General features: G+C 44.8%; 1 protein-coding gene across 1 annotated transcript in view; it reads left to right on the forward strand.

Annotated features, from left to right (window-relative positions):
* The window catches only part of magi1b (membrane associated guanylate kinase, WW and PDZ domain containing 1b), a 277,517-nt gene extending 251,782 nt beyond the window's left edge, over positions 1–25,735 (forward strand). The window contains 7 exon segments of the mRNA XM_080424277.1: positions 451–870; positions 4,857–5,024; positions 14,683–14,779; positions 15,602–15,683; positions 17,422–17,565; positions 21,594–21,677; positions 21,680–25,735. Coding sequence (XP_080280403.1) covers positions 451–870; positions 4,857–5,024; positions 14,683–14,779; positions 15,602–15,683; positions 17,422–17,565; positions 21,594–21,677; positions 21,680–21,784 — 1,100 coding nt within the window. The 3' untranslated portion in view covers positions 21,785–25,735.
* Positions 25,736–27,439: the final 1,704 nt, after the last annotated feature.

Consider the following 27,439-nt stretch of genomic DNA (forward strand, 5'->3'; position numbering starts at 1 on the left):
ACAACGACGTTGTAATACAGGGTTTAGTGCTTAATCAAGCTAATCAATTTGGTCGATTAATTTTTTTAAAATGTTTTTGTGTCGATTCCTTGATGGAAAAAAATAACCCTTGCTTCTCGACTATTTGATTATCATAAGTCTGACTTGGTTCTAAATATTGTTTTGATAGTTTCGATATCGTCTCTGTCAGGTGGAAACCTCATATGTCAAAAACCTTTCAGGATAAAAAAAACAAAATTGCAAAAGTAGCAGATCTACAAGCTCGAAACGTGGCGCGACGCGTTTCGAGCTTGTAGATCTGCTACTTTTGCCATTTAGTTTTTGTGGATCTGCTACTTTTGATGCTTTTGTGTGATCAAGTAGGGCGTCAATTTACGATGAAATAACTGCCCAGCTTTATCTAACAGCGTTGTTTCTTTCACCCCCCCCCCCCCTCTCCACCCCATCCAGTCAAAGTGGAGGGCGACGTGCCTCCGTCGCCGGCCTCGTCCCACCACAGCAGCACCCAGGCGCCCAGCCTGACGGAGGAGATGGGCAAGCGCACCCCGCAAGGCAGCCAGAACTCCCTCAACACCGTCAGCTCCGGCAGCGGCTCCACCTCCGGCATCGGCAGCGGGGGAGGGGGCGGAGGCGGCAGCAACGCCGTGGCCGCCGCCACCACCGCGGCGCCGCCCCCCGTCAACTCGCAGCCCCCGAACAACTCGGGCAACGCCACCACCGGAGGCGCCCCGTCGTCGGCGGCGCCCGCCCCCCTCTCCGCCTCCACCGCCCTGCAGCCCTACGACGTGGAGATCCGGCGCGGCGAGAACGAGGGCTTCGGCTTCGTCATCGTCTCGTCCGTGTCGCGGCCCGAGGCCGGCACCACCTTCGGTAAGGAGATCCACCGTGTTTTGTTCCGATCAGTATCGTCGCTGTCGGGGTGGAAACCTTGATCGAATTGTCGTTATTATTTAGTCACAAGCTCTTGTTAATAGTTGCCATTGGTACGGCTGTCACGATTATGACATTTTACTCTGCGATTAATTGTCGCTCAAATAATTGGGCTCAACGATTTAAGTGCGTTGTCGTTAAAAATGATAAATGACATTTCTCTTTGGCTTTTAGGTTTCGCAAACAAAAGGTGCACAGGGCAGTTATGACAAATAACTTACATAAGTAAGTTTAACTTTGATAACTTTAATAACGTTATATTTAAAAAAGAAACATGATTAGTGGGAATAGACGATCTACAAGTTCAAAACGTGGCACATCGTGACGCATTGTCAGCTTGTAGATTTGCTATTTCCACTGTTTTTGAAAATGTTTTTCAACATAAAAATGATTATGACGATTATGCAAACAAATTATTGCGATTATCTCAAATAATTGAGATTAGGTGATTATGTCATAATTGTGACAGGCCTATCCATTGGTTCAATATTTATGAAACCCACAGACCCACCCACGTTAACTCTTTTTTCTTTTCAAAAATAGCAGATCTACAAGCTCACACCCGGTTGTGAACTGTAGTATAGGGCATTAATTTACGGGGGAAATAAAGAAAAAGGAATGAGATACATGGTTTCTTCCCGACAGCAGCGTCATATTATATAAGTATGCTTTGTCTTGTCCTTCCACCATATCATCTTTGTCGGGTAGAAACCTCATTCATCCAAAATTGTTACTTTTCGGGATTCATATTCAAAAATAGCAAAAGTAGCAGATCTACAAGCTCGAAACGTGTCGCTTCGCGCCGCGCTTCGAGCTCGCGGATCTGCTACTTTTGATGCTTTTGTGCGACGCTGTAGTATGATCATGTAGGGCGTTAATTTACGAAAAAAACACAAGAAGTTAGAATATGGAGATAAGAGGTTCCTGCCCGACAACAACGATATTGACATGTACGGGTAAAGTGTTTGTTCTGACACATAACAAATTGGGGGGGGACAACAGAACACGTCTGGCGAAACAGACGCTCTCGCCTCCACTAAACGCTCAATCACTCTGTGGTTTTTTTTCCCGATTATCTTTGAAATCTTATCTTTTATCTTCCCGTCTCCTCTTAAAGGCTTTCTCTCGCAGCGCGCAAACTATCTCTCTCTCTCAATGAGATGGCCAGACAACCAAGGCAAGGACGCTAGGCTATTTACAGTCCCAACAGATCAATACCAGCGCTCTTCAAAAGAAGCAACGCTTTAATCCCTGGGCTTTCTTTTTTTCCCAAAAACCGACCACTGTCAGAAAGAGAAGGGCTTCTTTCTTCTTCGCACGCAGCATGCGGCCTAGCTGTGCACAGTCACTCAGAGCTTTCATAATTCATCATCGAGTTAAGTTGGCGTTACATAAGACGTTTGTTTTATTCAAGCTTGCACTTAAATGGCTTTTTCTGCCGGTGCAGGTTGTTCCTGTTAGAGCTTAATGATGACTTAATGAGCCCGAGTGCAGCGAATGGGATTAAATCAGGAAAAATTATGAGAGAATGGTATTTAAGGAACTATTGATCCTGAAGTCTGATTAAGTATGAACTTCTTATCTCAAAACGGAGGCTGTTGGGTAGGTTAACATTATGTCAGTCTTTGGGGGATTTAAAAAAAATAAGCTTCCAGGAGTATGGGGGTCGAATGTAATTTTCTCCCACCGATTTATCCGTCCTCGCGGATAAGCCGGTTCCTCGCCACTTTCGCTTTCCGCCGGCTACCTGGGGTCTTTGCTAAGCCGTGTGATCTTTTGCTCTGCGGCGGCCACCGCAGCTTTTCTGCACAGAACTGTACTGTCCCTTATAGCTGTCCCACTGTCCTCTGTTCTCTCTGGGTGTCGGGGGTGGGACTGAAGGGGCTGTTCAAAAAGGCACAGATCTTTCTTTAGAGGCCGCTATGGAAAGGATTTTTGTTTTAGTATACCCATTAAGACCGGTAAAGCATCTGTCTAACCACTTTAACCATTATCTTATACTTTGGCTATTCAAAAATAGTAGATCTATGAATATATATATATATTTTTAAAGCGAACATTTGTAACTCAAATCTTTGCTTCTGGGGATTCTACAAATGTCTTCTAAATCCTAACAGTTTTTTGAAAAAACTCATGTTGCTATAATCAGTGGTTCTCAAACTTTTCCACGTCAAGGACCCCCAAAATAATAAGCATTTGGCCGCGCACCCCCATCTCAAAATATTGTGTTCCAGGGACCCCCAGAAGCAAAGATTTGAGTTAAAATGTTTCGCTTTAAAAAATATATATATTCAAAGATTTGCACACATTTTCTCAATTTTCGAAAATAGCAGATCTACAAGCTCATAGCGTGGCACTCGGTGCCACGCTATGAGCTTGTAGATCTGCTATTTTTGAATAGCCAGATGTATAAAACAATGGTTAAAGTGGTTACACAGATGCGTTCCTGGTTTTAACGGGGTAACACGCCAGGTGGTGGGGGAGCCTTTAAGATCCAGAGGAAGTCCATGGGCCACATGATGGCACAGAGAGAATGAAGGCAGAAGTATGAGCTTGGAAGTAACATGTACAGGAGCTATACTGTATGACTGTATCATCTCTCTATAATGACGGTATAGGGCTTTGAGATGAGATCTATAGTACCGCTACTAGTCGGATAAATGTATTCCCGACGAACAGGAAACCCACGGCACTTTTGTCCCCATTGAAAAGACATCTCTCTTCTCTCTCTCTCTTTCTCTCTCTCTGCTCTGCCTTCCATTCTATAGTTCACTGCCCGACAGGCCCAGATTGGGTTTAAGAGACAGGAAGATGTCTGGGGAGGATGGGGGTTGTAGTGGAATGAAGAGGAAGAGAGAAGCGTGACAGGCTGAATGAATAGAGACACAAAGGGAGATTGAGAGAGAAGCAAGTGATGCACCATTTCCCTCCAATGGCGGATGGCAGACTGCAGATAGATAGATACTGTAGATCGATGGATGGATGAATATAGATGGCTAGATGGACGGATAGATGGATTAGACACATACCAGATCTTGTGATGAACCGGTTCCAGAAACGGTTCCAAAAATGTGTTGAAACCAGTGGTGGAAAAAGTACTCAAATGTGGGATAAAAGTATCAATACTGAGAAGTACTCTGTTACAAGTAGAAGTCCGGAATTCAACATTTACTTGAGTAAAAGTACCAAAGTATTGGTATCAAAATGTACTGAAAGTACCAAAAGTAAAAGTACTTCAAGCTCACAACGCGTCGCGAATCTCGCGATGCGACGCGTTGTGAGCTTGTAGATCGTCTATTTTCAAATAGCCTAGGTATAAAATAGGGCTAAATTTGTAGATGTGTGTTTTATAATGTAATAATTTATATCTGCAAAGTAACTAGTAACTAAAGTTTTCAAATAATTGTAGTGGAGTAAAAGTACAATATTTGCCTCTGAGATGTAGTGGAGTAGAAGTAAAAGCACTGATAATTGGAAATACTCCAGTAAAGTAAAAGTACCTCAAAAGTGTACTTAAGTACAGTACTTGTGTAAATGTACTTAGTTACTTTACACCACTGGTTGAAACCGGAATTCCGGTTCCTCAGCGTTTGATCCGGTTTCTCTGGTTTCCAGATCCCCAACAACCCTATTCAATTCCTCCGCTGTTTCTATACCAACCCCTGCCTTTTTACTCAGGCACCATCCTTGGGCAGCCTCTCTCTCTGTGACCGATCTTTGACTTTGGTGGCTGTTGATTTGACTTGACGCTTAAATCTTTCTTCCTTTTCTTTCATCATCTCCTCCCTTCCCTTTCCCTCTCCTTTTCCCTACCTCGCTTCTCGACAACCCGCCGCACTAACTCGCGCACAAAAAAAAAACCTCATGCTTGATGATGATGATGACCATAGCTGGAAATGCGTGTGTGGCCATGCCCCACAAAATAGGCCGCATCATCGAGGGGAGCCCGGCGGACCGCTGCGGGAAGCTGAAGGTGGGGGACCGGATCCTGGCGGTCAACGGCTGCTCCATCACCAACAAGTCCCACTCGGACATCGTCAACCTCATCAAAGAGGCCGGCAACACCGTCACCCTACGCATCATTCCCGGAGACGGTGAGTTTACGATGTTTTAGGATAACCCTGTTTAAGACCGGGAACGCATCTGTGTGTCATTTTTTTGATTTCTTTGGGCTATTCAAAAATAGCAGATCTACAAGCTCATAGCACGGCACCAAGTGCCGCGCTATGAGCTTGTAGATCTGCTATTTTAGAAAAATCCTGAAAATTTGTGCAAATCTTTGAATATGTTTTTTTTTTTAAAGCAAACATTTGTAACTCAAATCTTTGCTTCTGGGGGATTCTACAAATGTCTTTTTTTTTATTTTACTTATGCTCCTATAATCAGTGGTTCTCAAACTTTGTTCATGTCAAGGACCCCCCAAAATGATATGTATTTGGTTACGGACCCCCATCTCAAACTATGTTGTTCCAGGGACCCCCAGAAGCAAAGATTTGAGTTAAAAAAAATTGCTTTAAAAATATTATTTATTTTTTTAAAGATTTGCACACATTTTCACGTTTTTTCAAAAATAGCTGATCTACAAGCTCCCAAATAAAATAATGGTCAAAGTGGTTACACAGATGCGTTCCCGGTCTTAATGAGATAATATACGTTTATTAGAGTCATAGTGTCAGGGACTTTGTCAGAGTACCCGTTGTACCCGTGTGTGTCCCTTTTATGCCCATATATGGAGATCCCTGATGTCATTAGTATATGCTTATACCCTGTATATGATCTATGGCTCTTTACAACCGGATCTCCATACAGTACAGTGTATGCCTATATATTGGCATATCGGTTTATTTATGGTTATGTCTGATCATAGTGACATGTCTATATATGGGCCTATCAGGGTTTGTTTATGGTTATGTCTGAGTCATAGTGACATGCCCATATATGGGCGTATCAGGGTTTGTTTATGGTCATGTCTGAGTCATAGTGACATGCCTGTATATGGGCGTATTTGGTTTGTTTACGGTTATGTCAGAGTCATAGTGGCATGCCTATATATGGGCGTATCGGGTGAAGTGCCTATATATGGGCGTGTCGGGTTTGTTTATGGTTATGTCTGAGTCAGAGTGACGTCAGAGGTCTGCCTGCCCGCCCGCCGGACGGCCTGCCCTCCCATTAGCCAATTCTAATATAGGATAGGATAGGATATAGAACGAGCGACCGCCCCTCTTCCATTGAGTTCAATGGACAGGTGGCGCCATCTTGTGAGGTTTCAGCTATTACTTTCGATGGTGTGACACATTCTCTTTCTATACTATCAGTGGTTCTCAAACATTTGCGTGTCAAGGACCCCAAATTCATATGTATATATTGGCCGCGGACTCCCATGTGAAAATGTTTTGTGCCAGGGACCCCAAGAAGAGAAGATTTGTATTAAATGAAAAACTATTCCACAATTACATTAAATGTTCACCTTTAATGACATGCCAAATTGAAAGTGTGTGTGTGTGTGTGTGTGTGTGTGTGTGTGTGTGTGTGTGTGTGTGTGTGTGTGTGTGTGTGTGTGTGTGTGTGTGTGTGTGTGTGTGTGTGTGTGTGTGTGTGTGTGTGTGTGTGTGTGTGTGTGTGTGTGTGTGTGTTGATAGATATTTAACCGAAGAAAAGTATTCTTTGGTTAACTAAAGAATACTGACTAAATAACTAGACGGGTCGCAATTCTGGGCAATTGCAGAGTGTGGTTGCGCCGACGCTAGTCGCGGGTCGCTGCCGCCGGGACTCGAGGAATACGCTGGGAGGAATACCGTCGGAGGCTGCGCCAATTACATTGTCACGTAACTCCCGAGATCACTTGCGTTTCATTTTGAGAGGATTGATCCCCCCAAAATCATGTTTTTGCATAAAACGGTTACGTTTTGGGCATTTGTGGCGCCCTCTATGGGTCAAAGTGGAAATTATTTTGGGGATTCGTTGAGTAAACCACCCTCGACATGTGATTCAAATTTGGGATTGACCGGACGTTTCGTTCGTGATTTGTAGCATTTTTGGTAAAACGGGCCCCTCCCACTAACTTTGGAAGCCATTTACGGACGAACGGTAAGGACTATCAAAATGCCGTTTGGATATGTTTATCGCATGGGCCCAGAGATCATGTGTACCGATTTTTGTTAAATTTGGACAAAATATATGGGAGGAGGAGCTAAAAGTGTGTTTTGAAGAAAATTTAAAATGGCGGAAAATCTATCCTGACGCAAATGGGCGTGGCCTATATGGGGAGATGCGTCATGACCCAAGGAATCTAGGGAAAAGGACATTTTGATTTTACGACCTACGGTTCAAGAGTTATAGGCCAAAACGTAAAGGGGGCTGTTATAGCGCCACCATGTGGCCGATTAGTGTAATTATTATATCAATAATTTCGGACTAAATTAGGAACCTCCCCTCCAAATCTGGTAACTCTAGCTCTTACGGTTTCTGAGAAAAAAATACTTGAATTTGAGTTTTTGCACTTTTCCATTAAAGTGGATGGGGAAATTTAATGCACTAATAAATCAATATCAATAAAACTATGCAACCAATCTCTTAGCCTTATACAAGCACACGATTCCCGGTGAGGCCGGTCATTTTGACATATGGCACTAAATTGGGAAAAATAAACTGTGGGAGGAGAGACGATCTAAACTATTGTTTATCTCCATTAATAATAAAAAGAATAATAATAAAGTGTGAGGATTACTATAGTCACATTGTTAGATCCATTGGGACACGGGTTGTTGTGCCTGAGAAGTATCGTTTCAGACATGCAAGGTTTCCACCCAAACAGAAGTTTTCTTAAAAGGACATACCAGCATCCCTCTTCATCCCCCATGCTTCAGTCTGATTGGCTAATGAGCCCATAATGGCAGTATAACCCCCCCCCCCCCCCCCCATCCATTTTGGAGCCTTTGGTCAACTTTTAAATGGCTTTGAAGGTTCTTGGCAGTAGGTGTGATAAACACTAGATCTAATTTATTGAGGCTTTTCTGGAGCACAAAGCGTTCATCCAGGATCGATCAGGTTTACCTTTTTGAAAGCATTTGCAAGCATAGTTTATCTTAATTTACCAAGGGAAGGATTTACCAAGGGAAGGGTGCTATTTTTCTTGTAAATAAACCGATGGTGAATGTGACGATTATGATGCTTGTTCTTCAGTACAATGCATTGAAATGACCTGGGCTTGGATGCTGCACGCCCGCTGGTTGAGTGGTGGTTGTGTATGCGGAACGTTAACCCATTCAGACCGGGAACGCATCTCTGTGTCATTTTTAGATCCCTTTGGCTATTCAAAAATCTGCTATTTTTGAAAAATCATGAAAAATGTGTGCAAATCTTGTTGAGTAATATATTCCTTAAAGCGAACTTTTGTAACTCAAATCTTTGCTTCTGGGGGGTGCCTGGAACAACATATTTTGAGATGGGGGGTCCGCGGCCAAATACATATTATTTTGGGTGGTCCTTGACATGAAAAAGGTTTGAGGACCACTGATATTGCAACATAAGTTTTTAAAAAAAAACTGTTGTTTAAAAGACATTTGTAGAATCCCCCAGAAGCAAATATTTGAGTTACAAATGTTCGCTTTAAAAAAACATATCTCAAGATTTGTACAATTTTGCAAAATGTTTCAACAAAAATAGCATCACACGAAATCGTCAAAAGCAGCAGATCCGCAAGCTCGAAACGCGCCCCTTCACGCCGCGTTTCGAGCTTGCGGATCTGCCGCTTTTGCTATTTTCGAATTTGAATCCTGAAAAGTAACAGTTTCTGGACATAATGAGGTTTCCACCCGACAACAAGAGACGATTTCCATCATGTGTGCTTGTCAAAGTGACAGAGCCTCCCCCACAGTGTCAACACTGCAGCTCATGGAGGATATGAGGGAAACCAAGTTTCTCCCCTTTTTTGCAGTTGTGCCTCTGGCATCCCTGGCCTTGTCAAAACATGCACAACTAATTGAGATGCGTTTCGCGTGCACATTTGTTTGTGTGTGTGTGTGTGTGTGTGTGCGCGCGTGTCTGTGTCTATCCGTGTGCACGGACGCACGCGCATGTCTTACGGGAGAGTGATGTAACTTTATGTGATGTGAAAATGAGAGCGAGTCGATGGGGGCTCTTTTGATAGCGTGTGTGTTTATTTATTTGTGTCTGATGTTGGAAGTTGGTGCGTGTGTTGCTGTGTTTCGTTCTGCGATGATGGTGGTGGTGGTGTTGTGGCTGAGAGCTCTCTTCTACACTGTATCTGACAGGCTGCCGCGGCAAGCTTCACAAATACTGTTTAACCCTTTAAGACCTGAGGCCGATTCTTACAAAAATGTCTTCTAAATCCTAACTGTTTTTTTGAAAAAAATGTTTCTGTATCAGTGGTTCTCAAACTTTTTCATGTCGAGGACCCCCAAAATGATGATGTATTTGGCCGCGGACCCCCATCTCACAATATTTAGTTCCAGGGACCCCCCAGAAGCAAAGATTTGAGTTACAAATATTCGCTTTAAAAACATATATATTCAAAGATTTGCGCACATTTTCACTATTTTTCAAAAATAGCAGATCTACAAGCTCGTAGCGCGGCACCGAGTGCCACGCTACAAGCTTGTATATCTGCTATTTTTGAATAGCCAAAAGTGTAAAATAAGGCTTTTTAGCTCAAGTCTAAAAATGACACAGATGCTTCTCCCGGTCTTAATGGGTTAATTAAGTGTGTGTGTGTCTGTGTGCGGTGGGCACACACACACACACACACACACACACAACAGCCAAGGCTGGTAGAAGGCAACAGTCCTTGTCAACCTGTGCGTTGTTAGAAATTGGAGCTATTTGTCCAACGCTTGTTCGTTTTTCCCAATCACTTTGCACGGATGGAGGGGCTCTTTCTGCCAAGCGGCTGATGAGAGAACAGTACAGCAAAATTGTTCTGCCAAGAAGATAGAGAAAGAGAGGGGGGGGGGGAGGAAGATGCATATCGTTACCGTCGGGCAGAAACCTCGTATCTCCGTATTTCAGCTTAATTTTAAAATTTTTGGGGTAAATTAATTAATGACTACAGTGTCACTCAAAAGTGGCAAAAATAGCTAGCCAATCTACAGTATGCGACGCTTTGTGAGCTTGTAGATCGTAATTTTTTTTGAAACATTTTAAGTGAAAGTGGTTTGTTTCATAGTTATTAAACCAAAGTATTAACAAGAGCTTGTGACTAAATGATAACTACATGGGATCCATTGGAATACAGGTTATTTTTTTTTCCTGAAAAGTAACAGTTTTGGACATACCGGGTTTCCACTCGACACCTGTGATTCGTTAATTATATTTTGTCCAATCTGAATGCACTGTTGTCCCTGTTTGTGTATCAGAGAAGGCAAACAAACGGATCAGATTGGACTCTGAAAGACCAAAGGGCAGAGTTGTGCAGTCCAGAACTGTTACTTTTCAGGATGCAAATTCAAAAGCAGCAAAAGTAGCAGATCCACAAGCTCGAAACGCGTCGCTTCGCGCCACGTTTTGAGCTTGTGGATCTGCTACTTTTGTGTGGCACTGTAGTATGATCACAAAGGGCATTAATTTACGGAACAATCACAAAAAAGTGAAAACATGGAGATAATTAAGAGGCTTATGCCTGTTGTATCTCTCTGTGTTTCCAGACACGTCTCTCCTGTCCATGTTTAGATGCAAAGACATTGTCTTATCTCTTTGCACAGTGCTTCTCAAACCTTTTTAATTACAAGGACCACCCCATAACTCTCAGAGTTTACAGACCTGCAAGGGTCCATTTGGAAACCCCCCCCCCCCCCCTCAAGGAAACCTAGAGGGTCCCTGAAGAACCTCACTTTGGGAGCCACTGTCTTAGCATATAAAATAACTCCCATCTCCACTATGAACCCAGCGTTCCGTGCTCTGGCAGGCGTTTGCGTGGGATTTTCTGTTTGTGAGCGAAGCTGAATAACGCTGCCTCCATCACAGAGTCGAGCTCCCAGAGCTGCTTTCCCAGGCTGTGCACGCACGCGCACGCACAGACGCACAGACGCACACACACACACACACACACACACACACACACACACGCACACACACACACACACACACACAGGCATACGTATATACAGTATATCAACAGCTAATGCCTTTTACCGAAACCCCACGGCCTTGCATCGCAGAGTTCCATCACAGACCAAGCGCTCACCTCGCCGACTCCTGTTGTAATGTACTCCTGATGGGAATGTAGGCGCCCGGAGTGAGGTAGTGTGTGACCGCCCCTCACCCCTCCTTTTTTTTTACACACTCTGGGGAACATCGTCTCTGTCGGGTTGGAAACCTCATATGTCCAAAACTGTTCCTTTTCAGGATTCAAATTCAAAAATAGCCAAAGTAACAGATCCACAAGCTGGAAACGCGTCGCTTCGCGCCGCGTTTCCAGCTTGTGGATCTGTTACTTCTGATGCTTTTGTGTGACGCTGTAGTGTGATCACGTAGGGCAGTGGTTCTCAACCAGTCCGGGGACCACCAGTGGTCCTTGGGGGGGTACCAGGGGGTCCCCAGCGTAATGGCGTCACAATAATTTTAACCACTTAGCTTTGGCTATTCAGAAATAGCAGATCTACAAGCTCATAGCGCAGCACCGAGTGCTTGTGAGCTTGTAAATCTGCTATTTTTTAAAATGTGTGCATCTCTTTGAATATATATTTTTAAAGCGAACATTTTTAACTCTAATCTTTGCTTCTGGGGGTCCCTGGCACAAACAAAAATCAGATGGGGGTCCACGGCCAAATGTATATCAATTTAGGGGTCCTTGGCATGAAAAAGGTTGAAAACCACTGACGTAGGGCGTTAATTTACGAAAAAAACACAAAAAGTAAAAATAATGGAGATAAGAGGTTTCTGCCCGACAGCGACGAAATACAGTAGCACATTGAGCCAACCTCCCCACCCCCACCACCACAACCCCACCACCTCTTTCTCTGGCTCCTGAATTCTTTCATTTTCATTGCCGCCCTCTCTGCCGTCTCTCGGTTCGCTTTGTGTTGGCCACGGAGCCGGTCGTGTCGGCGGCGAGGTAAAGAGAGAGAGATTGAGGCTCAGTGACTCTCCTGTGTGTCCTGTGTGTTACAGCAGAGAGAAAGGAGGAGGAGGAGGAGGCAACGAGGAGAGGCTGAGGAGGAGAAGGGTGGGAGAATGGAAGAGAGAAAGGGAGGCGTATTGTATACCTGGGAAAAGAACTGGACAGAAAACGGGGATGGGCAAATGAGAAGACATGGCAATGAAACAGAGAGAGTAGCTTATTATGGGCTAGAGAAGGTGAACAGATGGAGTGGAGAGGATTAAAGGAAAACATTAGCCTTGGACCAGGAAAAACTGTCAAGGATTTCTTTGATTGATTCTGACATTAAAGGGATAATTCACCCCCCAAAAAACTTTTTTTCTATCGATTAGTTACCCCATGGAGACTTGAATTCATGGATTTTTTTTTTTTTTTGTCAATAATTTGATGACCAGCGGACCGGTAGGCAACAGTTTGTGTCTTCTACCGGAACCGCTGCCGGTCATCAAATTACTGGCTTAGGAATGCGAAAAAAAACTAAAGAATATCCATGAATTCAAGTCTCCAAGGGGTGACTAATCGATAGAAAAAAAGTCATTTTGAGGGTGAACTATCTCTTTAAAGGGGAATACCACTCATTTTCAACATTGAACTATGTCTTTAATACACCTTAGAACTGTTGTGTGGAAATAAGAAAAAATTGTTTTTGGCTGATGGGGCGGAGCCAAAAGTACACCGTGCGTATGTGACTGATCACATGACCTCAATCAATTATCCAGTTCTAGGCAACATAGAAGGGTGGGGGGACTTTTTTCTTATTTCCACACAACAGCTCTAAGGTGTATTAAAAACATAGTTCAATTTTGAAAATGAGTGGTATTCTCCTTTAAGTGTATATTTGTGGGTGTCTTCCCCAAATAGTGTTTGGAGTTCCATGTTTAACCACCTTAAACCCCATATGGTTGAGCGTAGTCCCTCAGGGCTCTATGCTAGTACTGTATCTTTTCTGTTATTGTGGGGAAAGGTTTTGCGGAAAATAGCCGGAAAAGACTGAAAATCGGCGAAAGCTCTCCCCACAATACGGAAGCTGTGGGTTTAAGTTAGTTGAGGCCCGGCCTGTTACATCTCTGCAAATGTACAAATTCAAAATATTAAGTGCTGACCATATGGGCCCCTTTGTCTTCTGTAATATTCTGTATTGTTTGTGTTTTAATCCGGTCTGTGCCTGAATGGCATTCTATTTATTTTGTTTCCATCGAGCGTAATACCGGCTTTCACCTGCCTGTGCCACAACTTGGATTATGAATTTGTACGTTTTATGAGAGAGGAACGGGCCTTAAAAACGGCACTCCAAACACTATTTGGGGAAAAGTCACCCAAGACTCTCATAAATACACAAATCGATAAAAGGCATCTCTGACAGTCTTGAACCAAGGCTAGGTAAAGCATCTACTGTAAGGCTGGGTGAAAGGAAATCATTGTGAGAATGTTGCACTTTTACAGCTGACGCTAGAAGAAACCCGGGTGTCTATTTTAAGGTGCACCTCATGCTGAGATCTAAGCCAAAACCATAACACACACACACACACACACACACACACACACACACACACACACACACACACACACACACACACACACACGCACACACACTCGCTGAACCCCCAGGTTCTCACCCCCACAGTCTGAAATTAAGGTCACCCCCGCCCCGCGCCGCCATCCAATTGGCTGAGGCAGCACCTCGTGGGCCGAGGACGATAGACAAATTAAGCCAACGGGCTCCAAGGGGAATAGCGGAGGCGGAGGAGATGAATAGATAAGAAGGGAATTGACCAGCTTTAGCAACGGAGCGCCGTGAGAGGAATAGAGAGTATAGTAGGAGGCCTGGGAGTATAGAGGGGGGGGGGCTGGCTGGTAATCAAATGAAGGGACCGGTTATGGCGCAGAGATTAAGAGGAGAGATAAGTGCGAATCATTAGATTGTTGGGGGAGGTGAGGGGTTTCCTAAGGTGAGGCAACAGTAGTTTAATATCACTTAGATTTTTATGGCTTGGTCTGCGGCATGGCTCACTGTGTGAGTATATTAACTGTAATGGAGTACCAAAGTTTATTTTTGGAACACGCAATCTAAGATTTGCCTATGGGAATTCCAGTACAACTCTGCAGTGATGTCAGACTTCGGTGCTCTAGTCAATTATATTGGTGATACTTGGTGATTCCCAACAGTATGTCATAAAAAGAAATTGAATTGTGAAATGACTCATCACAAAACAAGATATGACATATTGTCATATTATACCAGGTTGCTTATTTCTCTCACTAAACATGGCAACGTTGTTAAATCCCATATGGTTGCTTATTTCTCTCACTAAACATGGCAACGTTTTTAGATCCCATATTCTGAGAGGACATCGAGCAACAGCGCCACTTACCATAGAGTTGCATACAGTGGCCGAACACAGTATTGTGGGTCGTCTTTAGATCTCATATTCTGAGAGGACTCATTGAGCCCTCATTGGCTAAAGGACCAGCCAATGAGGAAAAAGTGACGCAAAAGTCAGGACTAGTGAGTGTAGTTGTAGACCAGGTTTTGCAACCTAGAAATGTTTTACCAGAGAAATAAAAGTCCAGCTTGAAGAAAGCACCCTGTCTTCTCTGTGTGACTGACAGCCTTTTATCTCCTCCACCCTGACCAGAGTCATCTAATGCATCCCTGCTGACCAACGCAGAGAAGATCGCCACCATCACCACCACTCACACCACACCCCAGCTACAGGCTGCGCCGGAGCCCAGGTGAGGTGCACCATGGGAAATGGAGTGCTGATGATTTTTACAGCATGTTATTTAACCCATTCAATCCGGGAACGCATCTGTGTCATTTTTAGATTTCTTTGGCTGTTCAAAAACAGCAGATATACAAGCTCATAGCGCGGCACTGAGTGCCACGCTATGAGCTTGTAGATCTGCAAAAAAAAAAAATTATCTTGAAAATGTGTGCAAATCTTCGAAACATTTTTTTGTAAGTTTTGAAATCTTTGCTTAAATATTTTCAAAAAAATATCTATTCAGAGATTTGCACACATTTTCACAATAAAAAAAAAAGCAGATCTACAAGCTCATGGCGTGGCACTTGGTCCCGCGCTATGAGCTTGTATCTGCTATTTTATCTGCAATTTTTGAATATAGCCAAAGAAATCTAAACTGACACAGACGCGTTCCCGTCTTAATGGGTTAAAAGACACATGCTAGGCTCATTGTTTATCTGGTATCCTATATGTTCAGATTGCTATTTAGATAGCATATTGTTACTTAGGTTAGCTTGTTGGTTTACCTGGGATCCTAGTTTCTTGAGGCACTACGCTGTCTCTTTGCATTGTATTGTATGTGATTATGTACCTTGTGTACTGGAAGTCACTCTGGATAAGAGCATCTGCTAAATGCCTAAATCGTAAAATTGTTATGAAACACAAGACTATCCTTTGCATGCTGATGCTGCTGTATTTACAGTACAAAGGGTTGGATTGGTCCGTAGTACTGTGCATATAATCGAGGTGTAATATTCCACTATCATGTGAGCATAACATTTTGACCACCGGCTCTCTGTTCTGTTCCCAGAAACAACACGAAACCCAAACAGGAATCGTTTCCCCCGCAAGGACCTCCACCTCAGCCTCCAACGCAACAAGCACCAGGCCAGGTAAGGAGCAGGGGTGGAAAAAGTACTCACATTTTTAAGTAAAAGTATCAATACTGCAATGTAGAAATACTCTGTTACAAGTAAAAATCCGGAATAAAAAATGTACTTGAGTAAAAGTACCAAAAGTAAAAGTACTAAAATGTTTGAAAATAGCAGATCTACAAGCTCACAACGTGTCGCGACGCGTTGTGAGCTTGTAGATCGGCCGAGGTATAAAATAGGTCTAAAGTTGTTTTATAATGTAATAATTTAAATCTGCAAAGTAATTAGTAACTAAAGTTTTCAAATGACAATATTTTACTCTGAGATGTAGTGGATTAGAAGTAAAAGTATAGACAATTGGAAATACTCCGGTAAAGTAAAAGTACCTCAACATTTTACTTAAGTACAGTACTTGAGTAAATGTACTTAGTTACTTTACACCACTGGTAAGGAGAAACCCATCCTTAAACAAAAAATTGCATTGTTTCTTTTCATCTCTCATGACACATTTCTTAGTAGCTTACGACTGTAATACCAATAATAATAGTCCATCATTAAAGTAGCTATTCTCCTTAATAATGAACTAATAATTAGTAAAGGGATGTCGTAGTCATAGCTGAGTGAGACTGAGGCAACAGGCTGAAAAACAAAGCCAGTGACAGCTGTGTAAGTGAGCCCGAGCGCGCATGCGCGTCGGTACGACAGGTCGCGGCCCTCATCAAGATCACGCTTCGCACAATTCGCCCCCCACCCCCGACATGAGTTTGACACCCCTGATCTAAAGCCTAATTTATGCTCCGCCGTGCGATGGCTTCGCGTGCCGAGAACGGCCGAGAATAGCCGACCTGCAAGCTTACAACGCGTCGCGGTTGTGAGGTTGCAGGTCAGCTATTCTTCATGGTGCGCAAAAAACACTGTCAACTCAACGAAGTAAGAATCACGCTTAACACACACACACCCCGGTGTAATCAGCTCCCCAGCCTTTACAATCTCTTCAGCCATTCAGGCGGGCCTCAGCAGCATCCCACCTTACCCACCTATTCGTCCTCTATATTCATGTGTCCATTCCCATCCAAGGACGAATCCACCGTGCTCCCTCGTTGAATTAATCTCCCCCATGCGGTGATGGCTCTTAGCGATAGCATTGATTCTTATGCAGACACAAAGATATGCGCGCAGTGAGGACAGGAGCCTCTTTGGCTGTCACAGTGTCCTTTTTGGTGCCAGGGGCATCTCTCTCTCTCTCTCTCTCTCTCTCTCTCTCTCTCTCTCTCTCTCTCTCTCTCCCTATGTGCCCTCTCTATGCCCATCCTGGCATCAATAATTCAGCATGTCTGAACACACACACATACACACACACACACACACACGCAATGTGTGTGCGTGTGTGTGTGCGTGCTACACATTTGGCCCACTCTGACATTCCTATAAAATAGGTGTGACTTTCACTTTCCTGAAGGTGGCAATTGTCCCCAGCTCTACCCGTACCCCCCCCCCCACACACACACACACACACACACACACACACAGAGAAGAAGTAAAAAATCCAACTGCTGGATCATAAAAGTGACCTTGATCTAAATGTGTATCTCTCTGTGTCTGTGTTTGCATTTGTGTGCGTCTATCTCTCTCTCTCTCTCTCTCTCTCTCTCTCTCTCTCTCTCTCTCTCTCTCTCTCTCTCTCTCTCTCTCTCTCTCTCTCTCTCTTTCTCTTTCTCTTTCTCTCTCTTTCTCTCTCTCTCTCTCTCTCTAACAGGACCCAGAGTTCTACTCGGTGGATCTGGAGCGAGACAACAAAGGCTTTGGCTTCAGCCTGCGGGGCGGCAGAGAGTACAACATGGACCTGTACGTGTTGAGGCTGGCGGAGGACGGAGCAGCCGTCCGCAACGGCAAGATGAGGGTACATACAGTACACACATAACATAAACACCCACAAGCAACCCGCCGCTCTCACATAATATATACCTGCTCCATGCCCACTGACAATAGATTAGATGTAAGACCTGTATTGAAATGCAGTCGCCCGAAGGCAGCACAGCAGTTAAGATTAAGAAGTACTGTAGTTACAGCAGGGTGAAATACTTCACCGCTCAAAGAATCACCATCAGTAATGGACTAAATCTACTACTGTATGTCGTCTCTGTCGGGTGGAAATCTCATTATGTCCAGAAATGTTACTTTTCAGGATTCAGATTCAAAAGCGTCAAAAGTAGCAGATCTACAAGCTCGAAACGCGTCACTTCGCGCCGCGTTTTCGAGCTTGTAGATCTGCTACTTTTGATGCTATACACAAGGCACAGTAAACACGTCAGATACAGTAGTTGTCCGTGCTGTACTGAAGTACAGAGTGGGATAGACTCTGTATGTACCTGCTCCATGCCACTGAAATACAAGAGAGGAATAGACCAGTGGTTCTCAAACTGGAGCCCAGGGACCCCCCCCCCCCCCAGGGATCATTGAAGGGGTTCCAGGGGGTCCCCAGTAATTTTTTTTAATATAGCACCACAGTCAGTTTAACCACTTAAAGGGATATTTCACTTTCAAAAAAACTTTTGGTCATTTTATCGTCTATTCAGGCTTTTGTGAGCCCCCCAGACAGTTTATAAGTTGCTAGATTTAGTATTTAGATATTTGATATTCATTTTATCAGACACGCCCCCTTCCTATACAAACCCATTATAACTTCAAACTCCATTTTAACCCGTTAGATTCATCTAAAACACCCGTCCTTGGTTCTGGTGACTCACCCTGCCCTCCTAATACGTGAGGGGGCCGTGTTTTTTCGATTCCTTTTTTCATTTATTTTATTTAATTTTTTAACACATCCACCGCCAGAGGTTAATCTCATAATGTACTCACCAGTGCCAAGGTGTTTTTGTTGTTTTTTTGTTTTTTTCATGTCGCCATAGATCTTGTTAAAATCCTTAAGATTGAGCCGTGAACGGTCTGTTTACATCCGCGAGATCTCCCTGTATCTCCCAGTGAAGACCGCATGTCAAACGGACTTCCATGACTGTAGTTAGAGCGGATTACGTTAAACAGTGAAATGCGAGGAGAAAAAACTACAGGAAGAGAATTGAGTTTCAGTTTCGTCTGTAGAATGGGAGCGGGCGTGATCGTCGAAACCGGATCCCAAATAATTCTATTTCCTGTCATCAAACCGGAAACGGAAGTGGATCAAAAAAATTCCGAAAGTGCACCCGGACCGCGCATGCGCGAAAAGACCGCAGCCCGTAGGACTACGGGCTCGGCGCTTAACCGTTGGATTTAACGGCCCGTAGAACTACGGGCCCGGCGGTAAAGGTGTTAATGTATTTAATTTTTTTCATTTTCCAAAAAAAATATTAAAAATAAATGAAACGATGAAAATGAAATCGAAAAAACACGCCCCCCTCGCGTATTAGGAGGGCAGGGTGAGTCACCAGAACCAAGGACGGGTGTTTTTGATGAATCTAACGGGTTAAAAATGAAGTTTGAAGTTATAGTGGGTTTGTATAGGAAGGGGGCGTGTCTGATAAAATGAATATCAAATATCTAAATAATGAATCAAGCAACTTATAAACTGTCTGGGGGGCTCACTAAAGCCTGAGTAGACGATAAAATGAGCAAAAGTTTTTTTGAAAGTGAAATATCCCTTTAAACCCTATTTTATACTTGTGCTATTCACAAATCTACGATCTGCTTTTTTTACAAAAATATGAACATTTTGGAATGATTTAGATTTAGAAGGATTAAAAACAACACAAATCTTCTCTCCTGGGGGTCCTTGGCACAAAATATTTTCAGAGGGGGCGTCCGCAATATAGAGTATCACGTTGGGGATGCCTAACATGAAAAGGTTTGTGAACCATTGGAATGCACTATACTAGGCTATACTAGGCTCGTTGACATTGGCATAAAACTGACCTGCTTTTAGATTTTTGGTGGATTAAGTAAGTTCCAAATTGATCATGTTCCATCTACAAATCAAGCAAAATGAGATTATATTGCCCTAATTCACATGTTCAAAACTTTTATAAACTTCATATCGCTGTGTCCTTCTACAGTCTGTCCTGTTGGGAGCCAACTTTGGTGCAAGTTTGTGTGACGATCGATAAAAGCAATGTTTATCAGTAGTGTAACTCATGGTTGTCCAATATAATGCAGGTGACAGAAAAAAAAGCAAAAATGAATGGAGCGAGATCAATAATAAAGACTTATGCGCCGCGCTACTCCCTATCTATTCAGATAACTCTCATAAATTCATAATATTGATCAGACACTTCTTCTGGCCAAAACAGAAAAACGATGTTTTCTCCGTTATTTCTCCCTCTCACGAAATGAGGAAAAATGGTCCGGCGATGTTGCCCTCCGTGATGATGCAGTGGTTCTCCTTAGAAATTATGCACAGAAAAACAATATTCGTTTGTGTAATTACTGTGGCATAACATACTCTAACCCGCCCAATTACTGAACGCTATGCTTCATCGAATGTTGCCTGCTAATTAAGCCACCTAAATCAGTGCTGTGACATATACCACTCTCACAGAGCGAACCACTGGAGGAGGAGAAAAAAGAGCAAGTTAATGGTTTCCTCTATAATTGTGTACACGGGCATGTAAATCTGACATTCGTACATGCCTCGTGGACGAAACCGTGATATTTAACCTTTTCTTTTTGGAATGGCATAAAAAAAACAACCTGATCCAATCTCCATTTAACCACTTAAAACCCTCTGTTCTTAGTAAAACAGGCTGTTTTTGGATTGCTTTTTTCCAGGGGGTCCGGCCCCCTAGGGGGTCCTCAAGAGTTACTACGGGGGGGGGGGGGGGGGGGGGGGGGGGGGGGGGGGGGGGGGGGGCGCCGCCAAATCTATGTGTAATTGTAACTTCTTTTTTTTACATTAACCACTTCTACCCCAGAATCCCTATTCTGAGGGGAACATTAGCCCGAAAATAGCCGATCTACAAGCGCTGTGTGAGCTTGCAGATCGGCTATTTTCGGTTTGGTTTCGAGCGGGGAAAAAGAGCAGACCTAGTACAGAGGCAACAGTCAAAGTATTGAGGGTTTAAGTGGTTAAATGTCTGAAAAAAAACATTGGCATATCAATATAAAATATATAATATAATCTGTAAACTAACAACAAAAAAACATTTACACAACACTGATGATAGGGCCCCCCGCCCCCCAGAATAGTCATGCAGGGGTTAAAGTAGCATTTCCCTGGGGGGTTGCTTAATTGAATGTACAATAATAATCCCTGATTTAGTTCCCCCATTATGTGTTGTATGTACTGTCTGTATTTGAGATGAGACTGCAACCGTGTTTGAGTGTGAGTAAATGTTCATTTAGACATGCTGCATCCATCAGATCTGTTTATGAATGTCTGTCTCTGTGTGTGACTTGTTAGCAGAGATATTAATAGTGTGATGTTCTGTGAGGCACAGAGAGTGTCAGTGCTGAGAGACCCACTTTCTGCCAAAGAGGAATTCCCTTGGCGCCGGCAAAGCTGACAGATAACTTCAGGCGTGGAGAAGGGAAAGGAATTGAAAAGCCAACAGTTACTCTCCCTTCTCCCTCCCTCACTCTGTCTCTCTCTCTCTACTTCTCTCTCTCTGTCTATTTCGTGGCTTCACGGTCGCTGCTTTTCGACACAGTTTTCGAAAACCGTTACATAAAAAAACCCAAAGAAAACGTCTGCATGTGAGGTTTGCCGTTTAGAGGTTCTGATTTGTAACTTTTTAAATCTTGTTCTCTCCTTTTCCTCCCTGTCTCCCTTCCTTTCGCCTTTCCCATCTTTCCCCTCACTCCGTCAACACGTCCCTTTGAACCTGCGCCACTCTCTTTTCCTTCAAAACACCTTTTTCCTCTTGTCACACCCACTCCTCCTCCTCCTCCTCCTCCTCCTCCTCCTCCTCCTCCTCCTCCTCCTCCTCCTCTCCCTCCCAGGTCGGCGATGAGATCTTGGAGATCAACGGCGAGACCACCAAAGGCATGAAGCATGCGCGCGCCATCGAGCTCATCAAGAGCGGCGGGGGCGGCGCGCGCGCCTGGTGCTCAAGAGGGGCGACGGCTCGGTGCCGGAATATGGTGGGTCAATCTACGAAAACATTCCCTTTTCCCCCGTCTTCACGCCCTGAGCCACGGCCATGGTTCACCCACAGGACTGGTGGTGGTGGTGGTGGTGGTAGTAGGGGGGGGGGGGGTTGGGGTGAGGACTTAAATACCCTCCCGGGACCCTCCACCCGGACGGACCCCTGAGGTCCCTGGCCCCCCTCCTTTTTTTTCCCTTGGAGAAGGTCACGTTTTGGGCTGTCACTGCCCAGGAGAGGGGAGAGGGGAGGGGGGTGTGGATTTACTCCCACGTGGTCCTGTAACCTCTTTTCTCCTGTCACCTGCTCTCAATTTCCATGTCACCCCCCCCCCCCCACACCCCCTCTGTCACTTTTCATCTCATGGCCCCGTGGGGACACTGAGCAAGTCACTCTGTTTGGGACTTTTATGGGAAGGTGGTGGGTCTGATTTCATTGTCACACACACACACACACACACACATACAAAGATAAACTGTTTTACTGGGGGTCGAATGACCGGTGCAGGATAGACGTTTCTTGCGGATCAGATTATAATATCGATGCACAGAGGTCCCCCGCCGATTGCTAATTTAGGCCTTGGGGGAGAAGTAACGGCAACCTGATCCATATGGGCCTCCCATCATGACGAAGTGGTAGAACATGCTCTGATGAAATAAAAGCATCTTGCAGCTTTGGGTTTAGGACGTAACAAAACATATTTATGATATTTATTGAAGGTGAATGTAAGCTACTGAAACTCTTAAGGGTCTTTACAGTGAAGTGGGAACTGTATTTTGGACACAAGCAAGCTGATGCTTTTATTTTGTTTTTTGTTTATTTTTTTATTTTTTGCTGTGTTAATGAGGAAGTCTCACTTTATAACTGTGCTCGACATTATTCACTTAATCTGTGGATTTATTTGCACCCCACTGTTAATGTCATTGGAAAGCTGTGACGATAGGAAAGTCCCCGCCCATTCGCGTTAGGAAATACATTAATCCCATCGCTTATTATAAAGATGTTTTTCTTTTTTTGTACAGCGATGAAAAGAATAGAGGCATTTTTACAAGTATTTTTGTTCTGTGTACAGAAGCCGTGAATCGAGTCCACATATTATTGGAGAAAAAAAAGTCTATTGCTGCATGACCTTGTCAAAAGTGTAAATTGAGGAAATGTTTTCTTTGTTTTCATTTTCGTTTGTCTATTTTCCATAATATTTATGGAATGTTTCTTGTTTTTTATTGATGGGTTTTGATTGAAAGTCACGAGTCATCATTGATGCATTGTGTGTGTGTGTGTGTGTGTGTGTGTGTGTGTGTGTGTGTGTGTGTGTGTGTGTGTGTGTGTGTGTGTGTGTGTGTGTGTGTGTGTGTGTGTGTGTGTGTGTGTGTGTGTGTGTGTGTGTGTGTGTGTGTGTGTGTGTGTGTGTGTGTGTGTTTTTGCGTGGGGAAATATTTGCCTGTCTGATAAAGTTCATTCATGTAATTTCTGTTTGCGCTACGGATGTGCTGTCTTAACCCTTACACCAATGAACATCTTGTGAGCTTGTATATATTTTAGATTTTTGGTTTGTTTTTGTACTTTTAGTTGACACACCCTTTGACAGTCTCACCATTGTTCCTTTTTTCTTTTTCTGTCAGCAATGTTTAAAACTGCTTCATACTGTTATGCTGTGGTGGGTGTGTGAGAGAATCACTGTCTCTTCTGGGTTTGGGTCTCTGCTGCTTTTGTGTCCCTATGGTATGGGTATGTGAATGGAAAAGTGTGTGTGTGTGTGTGTGTGTGTGCGTGCGTGTGTATGTGTGCTTGTGTGTGTCTGCAGCCTTAGTTCCGGGACGCTATCTGTAAACTGTTGATTCTTACTGAGTGGTTGGGGCAATTTTCCTGGACTGTCTCCTTTTACTCTGAATAATTCAACGATCAAATAAACACCGTTTTCCATTGAATCACACAGGCAATAATTCTCTTCTTCTTCTTCTTCCACCTGGTTGGTTTCATGTAAACCTTGTTTACCTGTTTTCTTTGTGTGTGTGTGTTTTTTTTATCTTCTCTTCCTGTCTTGCGCGCTGGGCTCGATCTTGTTCCTCCTTCAGGGATTGTTGCTCCACTTCTCACTGCATGTATGAGAAATGACAAGATGGGGGAGACTTCTCTCCTCCAAAATCAGACCACGGTTTGTAACTGTCCTCCCCTCCCGGCTCCCGCCCATCTATCTGTCTCTCTCCATCTCTCCATCTCTCCATATCTCTCGCTCTCTCTCTCTCTCTCTCTCTCTCTCTCTCTCTCTCTCTCTCTCTCTCTCTCTGTCTGGTGTGTCCTCGACTGACCCATGTCCATGCACTACTCCATTCATACAAATCCATTTTTCCACGGAATGCAATCGCCAGCGTCCACCGCCAGCCGCCTCCTCCGTCATCACCGCTGTTGTCGTGCCGACCAATCAGAATGGATTGATGTGTATTATATCGTTGTTGTCGGGCAGAAACCTCTTATCTCCATATTTCAACTTTTTGTGTTTTTTTTGTGAATTCAAAATAACTACAGCGTCCCACAAAAGCATCAAAAATAGCAGATCGGCAAGCTCGAAGCGTGTTTCGAGCTTGCCGATATGATTTTTGAATTTGAATCCTGAAAAGTAACAGTTTTGGACATATGAGGTTTCCACCCTGACGGAGACGATTACAGTACTGTATCTCTCCACCGATCACATTCAACGTCCCGGGCACTGTCTGTTTGCTGCTGACATGCAGAGTCAGGTTAAGCCGAATTTCTACTTCGTCGCATGGCGATTATTTGCTGAGAAACGTGATTTGTGTTTTTTTTTTTTTTTTAAATGAAAAATATTATTTTGTTGTATAAAGGGCTAATTTATTTATTCAGCAAACATAACTCATTTAGCCTTAAGTGTAATTAGTCAAAACTATAATTAGCCCTTTATGTATCAACTTGCTTGATGGAGACAACTAGACCCTTTCTGCTGTAGCCAGTTGGAGTTCTTTAGTTTCAGTAGGAAGATGACAAGCAGAACATTTCTGCTTTGGGAAGCACTGTGTCAACTCACAAAACGATACGGTGAGATTAATAGGGCAGAAATCCCTGCGGTTCGTATCAAAAGAAGGTAATCATGACATTTATTCATAATTCCTAACACAAAGAACAGACAACGGTATTATTTGGACCCTTACCGCAATGCATGACTGAAGCCAAGCTTATTATTATCAACCATTGTTGAGTTTTGGACCTCTCACTCATTTTGCAAGCATTTGCTTTTAAACATTTCTAACAAAAATATCCACGGTATCATTGTCAGCGCATGAAAAGAGCATGGCCAGTGAATATTGTCAAGCAACATCATCAACAATGCAGCATGTTAGCGCTGTATAACGCCTGGTTTATGCTTAGTTGTGCGCTGTGTCGTGCAACTAAGTATAAATCAGGCTTCAACCACTTTGGAACCCTAGCGACAATGTGTCACAGCACGTTGTATATCTTGGTGGAGATGGAAAAAAGAGTGGGCCAAGTACAGAGCCAACTCAGGTCATGTTTACCATGTATAGAGGGTTTTTAAGTGGTTGTAACCAACTGGTACCTGTAGCAGGTACACCGTACCTGGGAGAGATTCTGCAGTAGGTATCAAGTGTAATCAAGCTTTGGCTGCTCCTCATCACTGCCCTGTTTTTTCCCCTTTTTTGCGCATACATAAGCTGTACTAACATCTTACCATTGGCTGTGCTATCTAACAGTTAGCCGTCTTTGCTGGCGATAACATCCGAATGGCTTCCTAACAGAGCGACAGACGCAGCACAGGTATAGGCTCTGTGCACAGCAGCCATATTGGAAGGAAATTGGGCCTCTTCCTTACTTCCTTGACAGGTCTTACCAGTTATATTAATGAAGGCTTTGTTCCATTTAGTGTAGCATAGTGGTTCTCAAACATTTTAATTTCAAGGACCCCCATAACTCTCAGAGTTACAGAGTTGAAAAAGTTTGAGAACCACAGATATTAAAGCAACATACGTTAGGATTTAGAAGACATTTAGAATCAAAAGAAGCAAAGATTTGAGTTACAAAGGTTTGCTTATAAAAATATATATATATATATTCAAAGATTTGCACACATTTTCACGATTTTTTTTTTGCAGATCTACAAGTTCATATGAGCTTGTAGATCTGCTATTTTTTTATAGCCAAAGAAAAAATGACAGATTCTTTCCTGGTCTAAATGGGTTAATTAGTCTAATTGGTAACACCTGTGAAGAAAGTACGGGAAAAGTCCCCAATTTCTTTCCAGTATGGCTGCTGTGCATTGAGCCTATTGTGCTGTGCTGGCAGAAAGTTTTTTTTTCTCTCTGACTGGTTTTGACGTGTTGTGATGTCACGCCATGTGTTGCAGACGCCGGTGACGGCGGCGGCGCCTCAGCCCACACAGCCACAGGGTTACCAGACCCTTCGGAAGTGACCACCGTGCCGCCGTCCGCCAACGAGCCGTCGGAGGCCAGCAACCCACCCGTACCCCCCCACCAATCATCCCGGAGCAAGAAGAAGGAGCCGAGCCGCCACCACCAGCCAACCGGCAAGCACCACCATTCCAACAGCCGCCACCGCTCCCCCGACAAGAAGACCGGCAAACGCAAGGGGGGCGCGTCCACCAACAAGGAGATCTCCAAGCTCTTCAAGAAGAAGGACAAGGGGAAGAGCGGCGGCGGCGGCGGCTCCGGCGACGGCCATCGCCACCGCTCCCCGGAGAGAGGCGGGCGCGGCCACCACCGCCACCGCTCCCCGGAGAGAGGAGGCGGGCGCGGCGGCCGCGCACGCAGCGCCGAAAACACCCTGGACAGCCGCCACAGAGGAGGGCACGGGCGCTCCCCGGACCGGCGCCACCACCAGCCTAACCATTCCTCCTCCCACCCTCGCTCTCCCTACCGTTCGCCGCGTCGCCACCGGTCCCCCCACCGTTCTCGCCACCACTCCCCCGCCCGGCCACGCCACGCCCACTCCTCGGACCCCTACCGCCGGCGCACCTCCCCGGTCAGACCGCAGCAGGGCCAGCAGGGCCAGCGGGGCGGCGAGAAACCCGTGCCGGTGCCGGTGCTGAGGGAGCCCCCCGGGTACGCTCACCGCGTGCCCGCCGGCGCCCGTCCCGAGGAGAGCGTCCTCCAGGAGCCCCCGGCGTTGGACCGCCTGAACAGGGAGGCCACGCTGCCGCGCCTCCCCAGGGAGGAGCGCCTGCCGTACGGTGAGGACAGCCTGCTGATGAGGGCCTCCTCCATGGAGAGGGCCTACAGAGGCGGGGACACGCTGCCCAGAGGCGCCTACAGGGACGTCACCCTGCCCAGGGTGCGCACCCCGGACTCGGACTCGGCCTACAGGAGGTACAGCTCGCTGCTGAGGGGCCGCTCCCCCGAGGCGGCCGCCGGCCGCTACGCCAGCAGAGGCGCCTCCCCAGAGCCGACGCGCTACCGAGGCCGCAGCCTGGGGCGAGACGTCTCCCCGCTCCCCAGGAGCACCAGGCGGCAAGAGGAGGAGGAGGAGGAGGAGGAGGAAGAAGATGAGGAGGACGACGATGACTTCGTGGCGCCCAAGGTGAGAGACTACTACAGCACGCTCAAGTCCAGCACCAGTCACTCCACCAAGGCCAGCGTCCCCGAGCCCAAGAAGAAAACCTACAAGGAGAGCCCCAGAGACCTCAGCATCTGATTGGACTGCCCAATTCATCCAATC

Source organism: Gymnoscopelus braueri (assembly GCF_963280865.1).
Source record: "Gymnoscopelus braueri genome assembly, chromosome: 3".
NCBI classification, from domain to species: domain Eukaryota; kingdom Metazoa; phylum Chordata; class Actinopteri; order Myctophiformes; family Myctophidae; genus Gymnoscopelus; species Gymnoscopelus braueri.